General features: G+C 42.0%; 1 protein-coding gene and 1 pseudogene across 1 annotated transcript in view; one reads left to right on the top strand and one right to left on the bottom strand.

Moving 5' to 3' along the window:
• Window positions 1–18,207, top strand: part of PCSK2 (proprotein convertase subtilisin/kexin type 2) — a 280,892-nt gene that overhangs the window by 141,702 nt on the left and 120,983 nt on the right. The window contains exons 3-4 of the mRNA XM_053574440.1: window positions 14,459–14,572; window positions 16,854–16,962. Coding sequence (XP_053430415.1) covers window positions 14,459–14,572; window positions 16,854–16,962 — 223 coding nt within the window. The remainder of the gene's footprint in view (window positions 1–14,458; window positions 14,573–16,853; window positions 16,963–18,207) is intronic.
• Window positions 11,872–12,939, bottom strand: LOC128574138 (proteasome subunit alpha type-5-like; annotated as a pseudogene).

The raw sequence follows: 18,207 nt of genomic DNA, 5'->3' as shown, positions 1-18,207 counted from the left end.
CACAGGCACCTGCAAGCTCTTAAAAGTATGGCTTCCTGGAGGCACCCCAGACTCACTTCTCAGAACAGCCTTGCTAGGGTGCCTGAGACCCACATTTTTCAAAACTTCCCCACATTCTTCCACATTGTCAGTGAACATAAAATTAGGCACAAACTTTCTGGAGGGGCGTTGGTGAGAACTGCCTTATGAAAATATATTGACTCGACAATCCTACTGCTTATAATTTATCCCGATGACATACCTTGAAGATATCACCACTGTGTGTGTGCACACCAAGTGTGTGTGTGTGAAGATATTCCCTGCGGCGCTGTGCAGAATTGCCAAATTACAACAAAAAAATTACCCAAACAACCAGCATGTCCTTCCGTAGGTGGCAAGATCATTACATTTATTTTAATCACATGAAGGAATAACACACAGCTGTGAAGAGAGTAAGAGATTTTGTTAAGAAGATGAAAAGCATTATCCTTTTGTAGTAAATTTAAAAGAGCAACTGTCAGATGGTATATGCATATTACACTATTATATAATATCTATATGTAGGTGTTTTAGCATATACATATATAGATCTTATATATTATTTATGTAATAGGATCTATGTGATCTATATATAGATATTAGACATTTAGATATTATATATAGACATTTTAAGCGTGTATATATAAATCTCTTTTCTTTTTTCTTTTTTTATTGTTAAATCATAGCTGTGTACATTAGTGCAATCACCTGTACCCATCCTAAGATGCACGTTAGATGCAGCCCCACGCATTCCCCTCCCTCCACCAAAACCTCCCCCCTCCCTTCCCCTTCCTTGGCCCTTTCCCCATAGTCTTGTGCTATAGTTGGGTTATAGTCTTCATGTGAAAGCTAGAATTTAGCTTCATAGTAGGGCTGAGTACATTGGATACTTTTTCTTCCATTCCTGAGATACTTTGCTAAGAAGAATATGTTCCAGCTCCATCCATATAAACATGAAAGAGGTAAAGTTTCCATCTTTCTTTAAGGCTGCATAGTATTCCATGGTATACACGTACCACAATTTGCTAGTCCATTCGTGGGTCGATGGGAACTTGGGCTTCTTCCATGACTTAGCAATTATGAATTGGGCTACAATAAACATTCTGGTACAGATGTCTTTGGTATATTGTGACTTTTGGTCGTCTGGGTATAAACCTAGTAAAGGAATTATAGGATCGAATGGCAGGTCTATTTTTAGGTCTCTAAGTATTCTCCAAACATCCTTTCAAAAGGAACATATTACTGGGCATTCCCACCAGCAGTGTAGAAGTGTGCCCTTTCCTCCACATCCATGCCAACATTTCTGGTTTTGGGATTTTGTTATGTGGGCTACTCTTACTGGGGTTAGGTGATATCTCAAAGTAGTTTTGATTTGCATTTCTCTGATGATTAAGGATGATGAGCTTTTTTTCATGTGTTTGTAGATCTTGCATCAGTCTTCCTTAGAGAAGTTTCTCTTCAAGTCCCTTGCCCACCCTGAGATGGGGTCACATGTTCTTTTCTTGTTAATACGTTTGAGTTCTCTGTGGATTCTGGTTATTAGACCTTTATTGGAGGTATAACCTGCAAATATTTTCTCCCATTCTGAGGGCTGTCTGCTTGCTTTACTCACTATGTTCTTGGCTGTGCAGAAGCTTTTTAGTTTGATCAGGTCCCACTAGTGTATTTTTGATACTGCTTCAATTGCCTGGGGAGTCCTCCTCATAAAATATTCACCCAGGCCGATTCCTTCAAGAGTTTTCCCTGCACTTTCTTCAAGTATTTTTATAGTTTCATGTCTTAAGTTTATATCTTTAATCTAGTGAGAGTCTATCTTAGTTAATGGTGAAAGGTGTGGGTCCAGTTTCAATCTTCTACAGGTTGCCAGCCAGTTTACCCAGCACCATTTGTTAAATAGGGAATCTTTTCCCCACTGAATGTTTTTAATTGGCTTGTTTCAGATAACGGTAAGTAGCTGGATTCATCTCTTGGTTCTCTATTCTGTTCCAGACATCTACTTCTCTGCTTTTGTGCCAGTACCATGCTGTTTTGATCACTATGGATTTATAGTACAGTCTCAGGTCTGGTAGCATGATTCCTCCTGCTTTGTTTTTATTGCTCAGTAATGTTTTGGCTATTCGAGGTTTTTCCTGATTTCATGTAAAACAAAGTATTATTTTTTCAAGATCTTTAAAGTATGACAATGGATCTTTAATAGGAATTGCATTAAAATTATATCTTGCTTTGGGTAGTATGGACATTTTAACAATGTTGATTCTTCCCAGCCATGAGCATGGTATGTTTTTCCATCTGTTAACATCTTCGGCTATTTCTTTTCTTAGGTTTCATAGTTCTCTTTGTAGAGATCTTTCACATACTTTGTTAGGTATACTCCCAAATATTTCATCTTCTTTGGCACTACTGTGAAAGGAATAGAGTCCTTGACTGTTTGTTCGGCTTGTTATAAAAGCTACAGATTTATGGGTGTTGATTTTGTAGCCTGAGACATTGCTGTATTCCTTGATCACTTCTAAAAGTTTTGTAGTAGAATCCCTAGTGTTTTCCAGATATACGATCATATCATCTGCGAAGAGTGAAAGTTTGATCTCTTCTGACCCTATGTAGATACCCTTGATCGCCTTTTCTTCCCTAATTGCGGTGGCTAAAACTTCCATGACAATGTTAAAGAGCAATGGAGACAATGGGCAACCTTGCCTGCTTCCTGATCTAAGTGGAAATGATTTCAATTTAACTCCATTCAATATGATATTGGCTGTGGGTTTGCTGTAGATGGCCTCTATTAGTTTAAGAAATGTCCCTTCTATACCAATTTTCTTAAGTGCTCTGATCATGAAGGGATGCTGGATATTATCAAAAGATTTTTCTGCATCAATTGAAAGAGTCATATGGTCTTTATTTTTAAGTTTGTTTATGTGTTGAATTACATTTATAGATTTGCGTATATTGAACCAGCCTTGAGACCCTGGGATAAATCCAACATGGTCATGGTGTATGATGTTTTTGATGTGTTGTTGGATTCTGTTTGTTAGGATCTTATTGAGTATTTTAGCATCTATATTCATTAGTGATATTGGTCTATAATTTTCTTTTCTTTTTCGGTCTTTCCCTGGTTTGGGGATCAAGGTGATGTTTGCTTCGTAGAATGTGCTGGGTAATATTCCTTCTTTTTCTATATTTTGGAAGAGGTTTAGTAGTATAGGTACTAGTTCTTCCTTAAATGTTTGGTAGAATTCTGACGTAAAGCCATCTGGTCCTGGGCTTTTCTTTTTAGGGAGATTTTGTATAGTTGATGCTATTTCATAACTTGATATAGGCCTGTTCAACATTTCCACTTCGTTCTGGCTAAGTCTTGGTAGGTGACGTGCTTCCAGGTATTGGTTGATTTCTTTCAGATTTTCATATTTGTGAGAGTAGAGTTTCTTGTAGTATTCGTTAAGGATTTTTTGAATTTCTGACAGGTCTGTTGTTATTTCATCATTACCATTTCTGATTGACGAAATTAGAGAGTTTACTCTTTTTTTCCTGGTTAGGTTGGCCAAAGGTTTATCTATTTTATTGATCTTTTCAAAAAACCAGCTTTTGGATTTATTGATATGTTGTATAATTCTTTTGTTTTCAATTTCATTTAATTCTGCTCTGATTTTGGTTATTTCTCTTCTTCTGCTGCGTTTGGGGTTGGAGTGTTCTTCTTTCTCCAGTTGCTTGAGATGTTCCATTAAGTTATTGACTTCCTCTCTTTCCGTTTTCTTGAGGAGACTTGCAGTGCTATAAATTTCCCTCTTAGGACTGCCTTTGCAGTATCCCAGAGGTTCTGGTAATTCGTGTCTTGATTGTTGTTTCGTTCTAAAAATATGGTGATTTCCTTCTTAATCTCATCTATAACCCATCTATCCTTCAGCATAAGGTTGTTTAGCTTCCATGATTTTGTATGGGTATGCAGTTGTTATTTTTTTGTATGGGTATCCTGTTGTTAATGAGTTCAACTTTTATTCCCTGATGGTCTGAGAAGATGCAAGGAATAATTTCTATTTTTTTTAAATTTGCTGAGGTTAGATTTGTGGCCTAGAATGTGGTTGATTTTGGATATGTTCCGTGGGCTGATGAGAAGAATGTGTATTCAGTTTTTGGGGGATGAAATGTTCTGTAGATGTCTGTTAAGTCCAGATGTTGAATGGTTGAGTTTAAATCTAAAATTTCTTTGCTTAGCTTCTTTTTGGAGGATCTATCCAGGACTGCTAAAGGGGTGTTAAAATCTCCAACTACTATGGAAGTGGAGGAAATCGAGTTGCTCATGTCTGTTAGAGTTTCTCTTATAAATTGAGGTGCATTGTGGTTGGGTGCATAAATATTAATAATTGAAATCTCATCATATTGAGTATTACCTTTAACAAATATGAAGTGTCCATCCTTATCCTTAATTATTTTGGTTGGTTTAAAGCCTATTGCGTCTGTGAACAGGATTGCAACGCCTGCTTTTTTCTGCTTTGCATTTGCCTGGAATATAGATGACCATCCCTTCACCTTGAGTCTATATCTGTCCATTAATGTAAGATGCAATTCTTGGATGCAGCAGATATCTGGCTTGAGTTTTTGTATCCAGTCCGCCAACCTATGCCTCTTTAGAGGACAATTTAAACCATTCACATTAATTGAGAGTATTGATAAGCCTTTTGAGAGACCGTTGGACATTTTTAATCCTTTTGCGACTGTGGAAGTTGGAATTTGATCAAAAATTTTTTGGGTGGGTTTACTTTTGTGGTGGAGAATTATGCTGGTCTTTATGGAGGATAGGTCTAAGAATGTCCTGGAGAGCTGGTTTAGTTGTGGCAAATTTCTTCAACATGTGAATGTCGTTGAAGTATTTAATTTCTCCAACATAAATGAAGCTCACTTTAGCTGGTTACAGGATCCTGGGTTGAAAATTATTTTGTTTTAGAAGATTAAAAGTCAATGACCATCCTCTTCTAGCTTGAAAGGTTTCAGCAGAGAGATCTGCAGTAATTCTGATATTCTTCCTCTTGTAGGTAATGGTTTTCTTTCGTCTGGCAGCTTTCAGAATTTGCTCCTTCATATTAACTTTAGTGAAATTGATTATGATGTGTCTGGGGGATGTTTTATTTGGGTTGAGTCATGCTGGAGTTCTGAAACTGTTTGCTATCTGAATTTCGGAATCTCTTGGCATGTCTGGAAATTTCTCCTTCATAATCTCATGGAGAAGAGACTCTGTGCCTTGTGAAGCCACTTCGTCACTTTCCGGGATCCCTATAAGACGAATATTGGTTTTCTTCAAATTATCCAAGAGCTCTCTGAGAGAGTGGTCTGTTTTTGGTCTCCATTTCTCTTCTTCTTTGAGGGTTTGGGAGTATTTGAAAGCTTTGTCTTCAATGTCAGAAATCCTTTCTTCTGCTTGCTCCATTCTGTTACTGAGGGATTCTACTGTGTTTCTCAGATCTTTGAGGGATGCAACTTCTTGTCTCAATGTGTCAAAATCTTTGGTCATTTGGTCTTTGAATCCGTTGAATTCTTGAGATAACTTTTGGAATTCTAATTCGATCTTATTTGCTATCCAGATCCTGAATTCAATTTCTGACATCTCAGCTATTTGTTCGTGCATGGGGTCTTGTGCTGTTTCTGCCCCATTGATCCTTGGGGGAGATGATCTACTCTGGTTATTCATATTGCCAGAGTTTTTCTGTTGATTTCGCCTCATGATTGTTTTTCACTGTTGCCTCTGGCTGTCTTCAGAGTTGGGGAGGTATCTCTCCAAGATTAGACCCCAGCGGGATCACTCTATTGTTGCTGGATCTTTGTAGGGAGTGACCCTGTGTAGTTCCTCTGGGGCTGCTCTAGCTAGGGAGTTCTGGTTGTGGAATCAGCTCTGGTTTGTGACACATCCAGATCCAGCAACAGGGCTGGGGGTGGTGCGCACGGTTCTGGGAGTGCCAGGTGCCCAGTGACTTTGCCACAGAGAGCCCAAGGCTCCAGCAGTCTCTGGCCAGGAGAAGAGCTCTGCACAGAGGCAGGGAGGGCTTCAAAGGGCACGCAGCTACCAGAGTCCCTGTCCAGATGAACGGGCTAGTGTGGAAGCTGGGAGGACACAGGAGGGAGGATGCAGGGTTGTGGCTTCCGCAGTTCCTGGTCAGGGAATGTGGAGGCCCGGTGGGTGCGGGTCACTGGTCGGGGGTCACTGCACAGCTCTTATGGAGGTCTGGGCAGTGCCAAGCCCAGGAGTTTGAGGTTGCTATGAGCTATGACGTCACAGCACTCTACCCAGGGCAACAGTGTGCCAAAACCGTATCACTCTGCCCCTAAGGATTAAGGCTGTAAGGCAGCTCAGTCCCCACCTTTAGGCTGCTCAATCAGTAGGTTACTTTGACCCGTCCAATCCTTGCTCTGAGATCCTGAGGGCGGAGCTTGCCGGGGCAGTTCTTTCACAATGGCCTCCTGCGCCCAGTTCAGTGGCTCAGTCTGGGGCCCCAGACAATGCCCAAAGTTCTCCACACTCCTGCTCAAGCTCTCGCCAAGGCAGTTCAACTGAGTGCCAAGTCCAAGAACACCAAAACAGTTCACAGGTAAGGCCTTTCGGGTTTGCAGTCTCACTGCTGCTTGTACTTATGGTTGTCGGAGTGATTAGGTCGATCAAACACATGCAACCACTTGCCAGTTTTCCACTGCTTTTGTCCTCCTCTTGGGGTCCAGAAGTCCCTTGCTGGCTCCCTGTATCCTCAAAGGGATGATTATAGGCAGATCCCACTGGCCAGAGATGCCTGGAGTCTTGTCTCCCCAGACTCGCTGTTCCCAGTTGCAGGGAAGCTGTTACTCAGCCGCCACCTTTAATCTCATATAAATCTCTTTTAAATTGACTACATGTATTAGTTATCTATGGCTACCATAACAAATTGCCACAAGCTTGGCACTTTAAAACAACAGAAATTTGTTCTCTCACAGCTCTGAAGCTGGAAGTCTGAGATCACACTGGTGGCAGGGAGCATCCTGCCTCACCGCTCTGTCCTTCAGTGATGCCAGGGGATCCCGGGCTTCTGGCTGCGTCACTCCCATCCTGCTTCCCTCTTCACATGGCCTCTCCTCCCCCTTCCATGTGTCCCTCCCATTGTGTCTCCTGTAAGGACACTTCCCTTCAGATTTAGAGCCCAATCAGATAGTCCAAGATGATCTCATGACAATATTCTTAATTACACCTGCAAAGACCCTCTTTCCAAATAAAGTCCCATGCACATGTTCTGGGTATTTGAATGTAGCGTATGTTTGGGAGCTACCATTCCACCCACCAGACTGTAACAGGAGCTTGCTCACATGCTCTGCTTGTCACAGAATCTTCCTGTCCATATGTGTGCATGTGGACACTATCTATATCATATATATGTGCTAGCATGGGTGTATGGACAATTTCTGGAAGGATTCACAAGTCATTAACAGCAGTTACCTCCCAAGAAAGAGCTACTTGGGAGCAGGGAGGGGACAGGAGCACCCAGAACTCCTTTTTCATTTCAGAATTTTCTGCATTGATTTTCTAACCATGCACATGGGTAGCCTTATTTTATTTCTTCTATTTAATGTCAACAGGGATTATCAAGAGGTGAGGGAGGAATGATGTTTGTGCTTCTTTTCCACTTCTCTGTTTTACAACGACCATTGTTAATGTCCTTCCACAGAGAGAGAGACACAGAGGCTCAGGACAGAGGCTGGGAGGGGCTGTGGCTAAGAGGCAGTGGGTATCCCCTGACCCCCTCAACCAGGGCTGACACCTTCAGCATGGTGATGGCCACAACCCCTCCCATCTACCGAGCTCTTTACAGAATGAGATTTCACAGCCCAGATCCTATTTGGGCCTCACCACGATTCTGAGAGGTAGAGGCAGGTCTTGTAGAGAGGAAGAAAATGAGCCTCCCAGACATGTTACATCCAGGTCTGCTGCAAAGTGAAACCACCTGGAGGGCTTGAGAGAATGACCCACAGGCTCTGCCTGGGTCCCAGTTCTGCCCCAGATCTGTGGGGATCAGATGACCTTGATGTGCACCCAGGGGGAGGACAGCTGACTGCGGGAGAGCTGGGAGGCACTGACATTTGAAAATACCTGCATGGGGCTAGCCCTGTGCTGTATGTGTCACAGAAATTGACACTATTGGCTCCTCTGACGTTATAACACCCTCAGATGAAGGTGTTATTCCTATTTTACAGATAAGGAAACTGAGTCTTGGGAGAGGAGTGTCACTATGATACTCAAAGACACAGAGGTGGGAGCAAAGACAGCTCCTGCCTCCTGATCAGGGCTCTTTTCACTAAAGCACACATCTCCATGGGTGACCCAGTCCTGGAGAGGGAAAAAATTGAGACGAGCTCTACTTTCATTAACTGCTCAAAAGTGTGCCATGGAAAAATCTAGAGGCCAGGCATTGGTGGCTCACACCTGTAAACCACGAGTAGCACTCTAGGAGGCCAAGGCAGGAGGAATGCTTAAGCTCATGAGTTCAAGACCAGTCTGAGCAAGAGTGAGACCCCTGTCTCTACTAAAAATAGAAAAACTAACCAGGCATAGTGGTGGGTGCCTGTAGTCCCAGCTACTTGGGAGGCTGAGGTAGGTAGACCACTTGAGCCCAGGAGTCTGAGGTTGCTGTGAATGAGGCTGATACCATGGCACTCTAGCCTGAGCAAAAGAGTGTGACTCTGTCTCAAAAAACAAAAAGGAAAAGAAAAATCTAGACAGACAAAAACCATCATACATCATCAATTCTAAAATGTATGTACTTTCGTGTATCTTGTTATTGCTCTCAATAAATAGCAAGAGTGACAAAGTTGTCATTGTCTTGGCTGGTGCATCAAACTTGCAGAGTAAGAGTTGGCAGCTTGGAAGAAAATCCTGGAGAGGATAATGGAGCACTCTGTCAAAAAAGATGGCTCATCCACATGCTGGTGGGCACAGGGGGTAAGGCTGTGTGGGAAACACAGTCCTGGACAATTCTGACTCAGAACCAAGTGCGAAGGCGTTATAGGGACATGGTAACCAACTGATCCTGCTGACGTTTTCCTTTTGTTGGAAAAAGCTACATATGGTGAAAGAAATCTTTGTCCAAATAAAACTATAAGAGCACTTAAAGTACAAAATGAAGCTTACAAATGAGAAGGAAGCAAACGACATCATTTAATTCTTAGTGGTGGCGTTTGTTCCTGCCATAACAAAGCTCCACAAACTGGGTGTCTTAACACCACAGAAGTTCATTCTCCCAAAGTCCTGAAGGCCAAGAGTCTGAACTCAAGACGCTGGCAAGCCACGCTCTCCGAAGTTCCTAGAAAGGGTCTTTCACTGTGTCTCCCAGACTCGGGTGGACCCAGGCTTTCCTTGGCTTGTAGTATCGTAACTCCGATCTCAGCTTCCTCCATCTCCACATGGCTTGCTCCCTGTGTCCGCTTGTCTTCTGGGGTGTTTCCTTGTGTCTCTCTGTACTGTTGTTATGCATGGTAATGACCCAGCCATATTGGATGGAAGGCTCACTCTATTCATGTGACCTCAACTTCACAGATGACATCTATTTCCAGACAAGGTACTGGAACTTAGCACCTCAATATACCTTTCGGGGCAGCACAATCCAACACATAACAGTGGTAATAAAATAATTCTTAGTGGTATAGAAAATAATAGTGTGGGGGAAAAAAGAAAATAATAATGTTACATAATGAAGGACATCACAAATTAATAAACTTCCACGTTTTCAGCAACGTGCTCATTTTGAGCTGTATGTCCCTTTTCTTGCATCTGCCCTCCTTGGAGGCAGCTCTCCCCTTTGCTCCCCTTTCTTCTGGCCCCTCCCTACTCTGCACAGTCAATGCTAATCAACAGCTGTTTAATTATCAGCCCAGCAGGGAAGTATTTATGGCCCAGGTCCTTTGAGAGTTATATTCACAGTAAAGCTGTGCCAGATACTAGAAGGCTGGCCCTGTTACGTGCCCTAAGGGAGAGGCAAAGTGGCGTAGTGGAAAGTTCACCGCATTGAGAATCAGTCAACCTGGGTGGGATCCGCCACGATTTAACTGTCAGTCGCTAGCTTCTGAATCTCCATTCCTTCAACTGCAACAATATTCACCCAAGGTTTTGTTGGGAAGGTTAAACGTAGTGGGAATACCTTGTTAACTGTACATAGCATGCAGACGTGCAGAGATGGTGTCTTCTTTGTCCAAACATGGTCCAGAGCTGGCACATTGTCCAGGGAGTGGGAGGGGCCAGGGTGGGTAGAGTTGTTTGGCTAACATTTGTGCACAGACATCAAATTAAGGTTCAAAAGTTGAACTAGAATCATAGAATATCCATTTGTACATTTTAATAAAATAATACCTAGTTACACATATTCCTCCTTTCTTCTATCTTTTTATTGGTACGAATGTTTGGGTCAATGGTCCTATTTGGGGCACTGTTCTAAAACTAAATATGGAAGTGAACTGTGTATTATTTTTCAACAAAGGGAATAATTAAGTTGTATGCATGTCATCAGCATCACATCTTAGTGGTAATAAAAGGCCTCGTGTGTGAAAGGTTAGAATTCAGAGGAGATAGAGAGTAAGTCAGTGGCCTTTTAGTTATAATGTGAGAAATATAGTTTAGACACCAAAAAATACTTCAATTTATTACACATAAAATTATAACAATGAAATCTTCCCCAGAGGTCTTTTTAAATGCTGTGACCTCATCACTCTGGTCACGGTCATTTTATTTATAATAAAAAATAATCTAAAGGACCAATAAAAGGGAAATAGTTGAGTACAGTATGGTACATGATGCTATAGAATGTATAGGTAGCCATTAGAAAGTAAAATATGATAGCTAAACAGCAGCATAGCAAATTGCTATGGTAGGATAGTCATGAAGAAAGAATACACAATTTTATCTATAGTTACAATTAGTATTATAGAAAAATTAAGTATGAATATGAATTAGACTGAATGAGAATGCAGAAAAATCAAAACAAGAGATAGGTTTACATGGTGTCATTGACAAAAAAACTGTTCTCGAATTATTTGTGTATTACAAGTGAAATACGTACTTTTAAACATGTTCACCTCTCTTGAAGGGCAACTGTGCTCTTCATGGAGGATAAGAAGATAAACTATTAACAAGACTCAGAAAGGCCCCTCCCATTGAAGGATTTCTAAATTTCTGAGTTGTGAGGTTGAGTAGTAGCTAGAGAATACAGCATTCCAAAGCATCGCTAGTTTCTATTAAAACTTAATTTATGAATTAAAAATTAATTTCATGGAAATGAGTTCGAGCAGTCTTTTCATTAGTGTGCACTTGGTCTAATTGAGTTTGGAGAGATTGTTGCAGCCATTCTGCACTGTTATTTAACAAGGTGAAATCTGATATGAGTCTTTTTGTTCTTATGCTGCCAGGAAACAACATACAGATGAGTTTTCAGACTTGTGGTTTGCTCTTGCCTACCAAAGATCCTCCCAAGGAAAGGTGCTATCTCTGGAAAATTATTCGTGATGATGAATCCAGCATACTAGGGATCCCTCAGTAGCACCCAGTCTAGGCCCCCCGTTAGGGACTAGAGCAGAGAAAGGCTTCCTTGTGAAATCAAAATAGGAAATTACAAATTTAGACTCCTTTCTCAAGTTTAAGTGACACTCTTCTTTGTTTGTTTGTTTTGGTTTTGCTTATTGTAAAGTTTTCTTTATTTCAGAACACTCTTTCTATGTACAGATATCATTTAAAAATGCACAGATATCATAAAAAATGCATATGCATTGGAAATTTTTCAAAAAAGAGAAGGTGGAAATAAAATTTATAGGCAATTAAGAGAACTGAAATTATCTCAGAGAAATTCTGTGGCTCACACTTGTTTAAGTGTCCTTGCTAACCTCCTCAAGCCCCTCCTTTGTGAGCATGTGGAAATTCTGGCCAGGCTGCACTGCGGCTAGCTCTGAGTTCAGCTGCTCCTCCATTACTTGTCTGAGGGCGATGAGTGAAGACTTGATGGATTCTTTTGGAATCATAGATTTGTAGTAAACTTTTTGCAAGGAGCTCTGGGCACCCTCTGAAGCATAGTCAATTGCTGGAGCATACAGAACAGGGTCCCAGAAGGATCCCAATGAAAGAGCTGGGGTCCTTTCCATTCAACTCCTCCAAATAACAGCGCTACCCCAGAGAGATGAGACATGGCACCTGCCTGTGTATCTTCCTCTCCAAACTGCAGAGCCAGTTGGGCACATGCTGGGTCACACTCTCCACCATCATTGTTTCACTATAGGTGAACCGATGGTTCCACATCTCCACTCTGCCTTTATCAATTAAAGTCTTAGCATCTGCAGTTAGCCCACTCATGGCACAACGTATGTGGTCACCAGTCTACAATTTGCTCAGTGTTGCTGGGCTCCACGTTGGGGAGAGAATTCTCTTCTGCTTCTCTCATCAGCCTCTGAGGTCTGGATCCCAGTGGCTGTAGAACCAAGCTTGGTTGCGTCAATGGTACATTCCACTTGAAATAATCTTCCTTCAGGAGAAAAAGTATTCATACCCCTGTCTACTCAGACCAGGGAGAAATATGGTGATGGCAATAGGAGGTGGCAGTGGCTATGCAGGGACTCTTGGGACCAGCACAACTCTGCCAGCACCTGGCTCACCCCCACTGCCACCTCAAGTGACAGTCTTGATTGGATACTTGCTTCTATGGCAAAAGGTTTCAAGAGGGACATGCCACGGTTGTTATTCCAGGTTGAGAACAAACTCAGTATTTTGATATTCCCTGTTAACAAAAACACACAGCTATGGGAATGTGCCCCACGTATCTCGGATTTCAGGGAGAATGACTGAGTAAGGAACCCAGCTGCCCGGCTCTGAAATTGGTCACTGTGGCAACAGGCCACACTTCCACAGGGGGTGAACATGACAGCGGCGCGAGGCAGGCTCATCCCCCGAAGACACAGGGCTCTTCTAACAGCCAAATTTAAATACTCGTCAGCCCTACAAAACCTTTTGCAGCATGTGAGGCAGGTGAGGATCCATTTGCCCAACTTCTATCACTTCCCTTTACTTAGAGCCAGGCTTGCATCACAGCTTCTTGTACTTTCTCTCCTAATAAAATCCTTGCACATTTAATCCCACCTTGGCATGGGATTAAAGATATCTTAGAAGAAATATATGTATACTTACACACTCACATCTATAGACACTTACACATGTATCTCTTTATATTCAGGGTGTCCCTAAAGTGTGTGTACAATTTAAAATAGACAAGTTGTATGTACTCGTGTGTATGAGGTCAGACAATTAAGTTTGCATACTCATACTAGGAAAGTGCTGCGTACCTCATTGCTGATGTCACTATGGTCACCTTTGAAGTACTCCCCTTGGGAAGCTGTGCACCAATGCCAGCACCTAGTCCACCCTTCAAAGCAATTTTGGAACTCTTTTTATGGAATGGCCATTAGAGCTGCTGTGGTACAATTAAGTTCTCAAACTCATCCTAGAAAAAGTTCCTCCACAGTTCCAGGCAGCAAGAAGGAGACAGGTTTTTGGCATCTGTGGTCTCTTCTTTTTTCCCTTCCTATGTCACTCTTGATTTTGTCTCTGCTGTCCTTTTCTCATTCTGTAGCTATTAGAGTTCTTAATTGCAAGCAAACAGAAATTGATTCTGCATCACCTGAGCAAAAGAGAAGCTATGGGAAAGACATCGGGAGCTCACAATCCACGGGGGGGTAAAGGATCAGTTTTGGGGGACCTCCAGTGCTGTGCTGCAGGAACTGAACAAAGCAGGGGTCTTTCGCTGAGAGTGAACCTCCCAGGGTTCCTTGCTTTGCTTCTCTTTCCCAAGATTCAAATCCTGGGAGAGAGGCACCCATGGAGGCACCCCTGAGACCCCCAGAATTTCACTCCCATGGAACCCAAAGGACGGAAGTAATTTCCCCAAACACTGGGGAGATTTGAGAAGGGGAAAAATGAATGCTGTGCCAAAAAATATAATAAAAATAATAATCAATCTCCAGCACACACCTTTTTATACATGCACATTGTCCTCGAGTTTGTAGATGTTCGGGGACCAGCCACAACTCTTGAGTGATAGATTAATTATTGTCCAAGTGAAAGAAAGCTTCCTGATTGGTAAATCATAGGTACAGCCTTAAGTTTCATTTCCATCCAAGAGCTTGGGGCGCTGTCTGACTGTCCTTAATAGAAATGTTTTGTTGTTTTATTTTATTTCACTAAATGACTCCAATATTATCTTCTGTCTTTGAGAATACCTTTCTCCATCTAATTCTTACTTTAAAGGAATTCTCGTGGAGCCATATATGTGTATGGAAAGAACTTGCTTTCACTGAGGGAAGAGAAAAAGCACATTCTATACAAATGAAATTTGGATTTATGGAAACAAACTCCAGAAGACACATGTCAGCTTGAGACTTGGGTAATACACCAGTGTTGTTGTTCCAGGTAAAGATGGCCTTGCAACAGGAAGGATTTGACCGAAAAAAGAGAGGGTACAGAGACATCAATGAGATTGACATCAACATGAACGATCCTCTTTTCACGAAGCAGTGGTACCTGGTGAGTATCTCTGCCCTCTTTCTGTTAATAACATTTCCTGTGTCAAGACGTAGGATAAATGAAGTATGTCTATTTCCTTATTATCCAGTGGGAGGTTACCCAGCATCTGGCTCACTGAACCTCTCTGTCCCCTTCCACACACATTGATTTTCTGTCACCACCGGTGCATGTGCTTCCCCGATCTGCTTTCTTTGGGGACTACTAAATAGCCATGGTCTCCTAGGGTCAACACTGCTACCAACAACTGATCAAATCCTCCCAGACTGAAAAAGCACATCAGTGTGTGGGTGAAAACTTGCAAACATACACAAAAGTCAAATTAAAGTTCTGGGGGGAGTAATCCAGGGCTCTCAATAGGCAGAGTAACGGGCGAGCACAGTGAAGTTACAGGCATAAAAGAAATAATCTCGAGACTTTGCAAGGGGCAAGCAAAGAGCTGAGAGACCAAAGTAGCAAAAATAGCATCTATGAGTACTTCTTAAAATAATGGCAGGAGGGTGGTGCCTGTGGCTCAGTGAGTAGGGCGCCGGCCCCATATACCGAGGGTAGCGGGTTCAAACCCGGCCTCGGCCAAACTGCAACCAAAAAATAGCCGAGTGTTGTGGCGGGTGCCTGTATTCCCAGCTGCTCAGGAGGCTGAGGCAAGAGAATTGCGTAAGCCCAAAAGCTGAAGGTTGCTGTGAGCCGTGTGACATCATGGCACTCTACGGGCGGCAAAGTGAGACTCTGTCTCTATAAAAAAAAAATATAATAATAATAATGGCAGGATATCAATCCTATGGGGCTTCGCAGACACGGGTTTTGACTGACGCAGGTTTTGAGGCACTGAGACCCAGGGTCTGCCTGGGGATGTGAGTATTTCTGGCACCTGTAGTCAACCATAATCCACTTGGATAGGTCAAGCTGTGTTCAAAAGGGAAGCAGTAACTCTGTAGGGCATATTGAGACAAAGAGAGCAACTAACGTGTAAATATGAATGAAACTTTATTTTCTTTGAGATAAAAAGGTGAAGAACAAGAGAGAAACCAACGTACAGCCCTGTAGATGGCTACCTTGCAGGAGGAATATATCACAATTTCCCTCCTGGGCAAGGAGGGGAAGCATATACCTTATGCTTTGGGACATGGAAGTCTGGAAATGTTATCTGGGTAAATGAATGAGCTTGTGTGTTAGCCGGGATAGACTAGGTTTGTTACAGTAACAAACGATGCCCATGTCCCAAGACTTGTCAAAATCAAAGCCTGTTTCTTCCTCTTGTTACATGACCAAAGCTTCGTAACCCTCAGGGACTCAGGCTGACCAAGCTCCATCTGGGCTCCACACCAATGCAAGGAAAAGGGACCAATTGTGCACTGGCTCTTAAAGGCTCTGCTTGGATGTAACAAATGGCGCAGGAGATCTCATGCCATTGGCCCAAACCAGTCATGAGGCCATTCGAACTTCAGAAGGGGCCGAAAGGTGTAGTCTTACTATGTGCCCAAAAGAATAAAGGCAGAAATCTTTGTAAAAACACTCTGTGACATTCACATAATGTTTTATCAGTAACGTAACAGCCACTGATCACAGGGGTTTTGACCAGTTCTTTACTATTATCTTACAATCCATCTTGGAGAAAATCTGCACGGGACAAAGACACATGAAAAGAAGAGAGTGAACATATTAATTTGGAATTTTTCTACATGTTCCTTTCTTTGTTTTTTTTTTTTGGTGGGGGGAACAGCAGGCTTTACCTTTCTGCATTAGGAACATGCATCTTTAATTTAGGTTCAACAAATAGTTTTGGGTAAAACTTTATGTGGTGGTACTAAAATTACAAGGATAACTAGGACATGCTCCCTCCTGCAGAGGATGTTTTTGGTGAGAAAATTATATTTGAATAAGAATAATCCAAGATAATACAGGCCAAGTTCAAAATGTGGGGTATAAACAAAGAGCTATGCAAGTGAGCATTTAATTGTAAATCAGGGAAGGTTTCTTCCAATAGCAGAGCTAAGGCTTTTTTTATAGAAAGAGCTTAAAGATAGCAATCTAGTTATAAGAGATAGGGGGGTTTACATAGTTACATAAAATGTCAATTGTTTACATCAAAAAGTGGACAAAAAAGGCTGTAAGAGGTGGGTGGTCAGAGGGACAGACACCCAAAAGTACTATCTTAGGGACAGTATGGCCTTGAGTTGGCCCTGGACCATCAGGTGACTTGAAAAGCTATCAAGAAATATTTACATGGGTACTTTACAACACACAAGTGTTAAGATTCTCTGCTTTGCAATTCCCATACCAGATCAATACCGGGCAAGCTGATGGCACTCCTGGCCTTGATTTGAATGTGGCTGAAGCGTGGGAGCTGGGATACACAGGGAAAGGTGTTACCATCGGAATTATGGATGATGGTGAGTATTTCAAAGGCTTTACAGCATTTGGAAGGAAGTGTGCCTTTGCACGCCTTTGGAATATAAAAGATTTGTTGTGTTGAAGATGCTAATCAGACACAGAATAACCAGATAAACACTAGTTCTGTTAACACAGGCTCTGTGACCAAATCTTCAGCCTTCTCTAAATGAATGGGACTCAAACTTGAAGTTGTCATTAATAAAATATTTGTTGAATTAATAAATAAAAAGCTAAACAAACCAAACAAATGAAAGTTGCCTGTCACTCAACTGTAATATCATATTAGGTCACCACCTACTCCTTACCTTAAAACATCTTCTAAACCTGTTTATATTTACCATCCATTTCTCTAGACTCACACTGTCCACAGCAGTACCCACTAGTCATATGTGGCTATTTACATTTAAATTTTAATTAAGTAAAGCTACATAAAATTAAACTCCAATTTGTCCATCACACTTAGCTTCATTTCGACAGTCACACAGGGCTAGCAGCTGCTAAAACTCAATCCAATTCCATTTCCATCACCCCAGAAAGTTCTATTAGACAGTGAGACTCTAGATTCCTAACACGGCGTTTTAGTCACAAGATTGGGATTTGGGGAAATTTGACTTTATTGCTACTTTCACAATGAACCCTTGTAAAGAAACCTTTGATAAATTTTTGTTACAGACAACCCCTACATGTCCCTCCTTCCTACATAACCTGCCAGACAAAGAGTTAGCAGAGCTATACCTGTGACATGAAAACTAACAGATCTGAAGAATTGGTGTTTTCCGAGCTACACATGTCCCTGGCTTGAGCAAGAGCCTAGAAAATCACTGCCTTGTAGTCATTTCACTGGGGACATGTTGCTGCCCTTCTTTACCTACCTGGGTCCCCCAGCAAAGAGCTCTGCTGTGTATATGTCACCGGTCCAATTGCACACAAAGGCTGTACAGAGATGAAACAGTAGAGCCGTTCCCTTCTGAAGATCCAAAAAGACACTATATTCTCTAAAGCAAGCCTTTGATGCAGAATGGGTGGGGAAAACCAGAGGAGCCGGCCTGCGTAATACCTGTGCCATCTTCCTGGAGGCTCATTAAATACCAACGGAGAAACAATGCCTCCTATTTTCTGATGTATGAGATTGTTTTATAGTGAATGCAAAAGTGGTCTCTGGTGGTGGAGGGCTTCCACAAGAAGAGCAGAGAGCTGCCAGTGGGTGTGCTCAGACCTCAGGAGTCCACGTGTGTTTCTTCTTC

This window comes from Nycticebus coucang, chromosome 21, assembly GCF_027406575.1.
Source record: "Nycticebus coucang isolate mNycCou1 chromosome 21, mNycCou1.pri, whole genome shotgun sequence".
NCBI classification, from domain to species: domain Eukaryota; kingdom Metazoa; phylum Chordata; class Mammalia; order Primates; family Lorisidae; genus Nycticebus; species Nycticebus coucang.
Note: the sequence above shows the minus strand (reverse complement) of the source record. Positions and strands in the feature narration are given on the sequence as shown.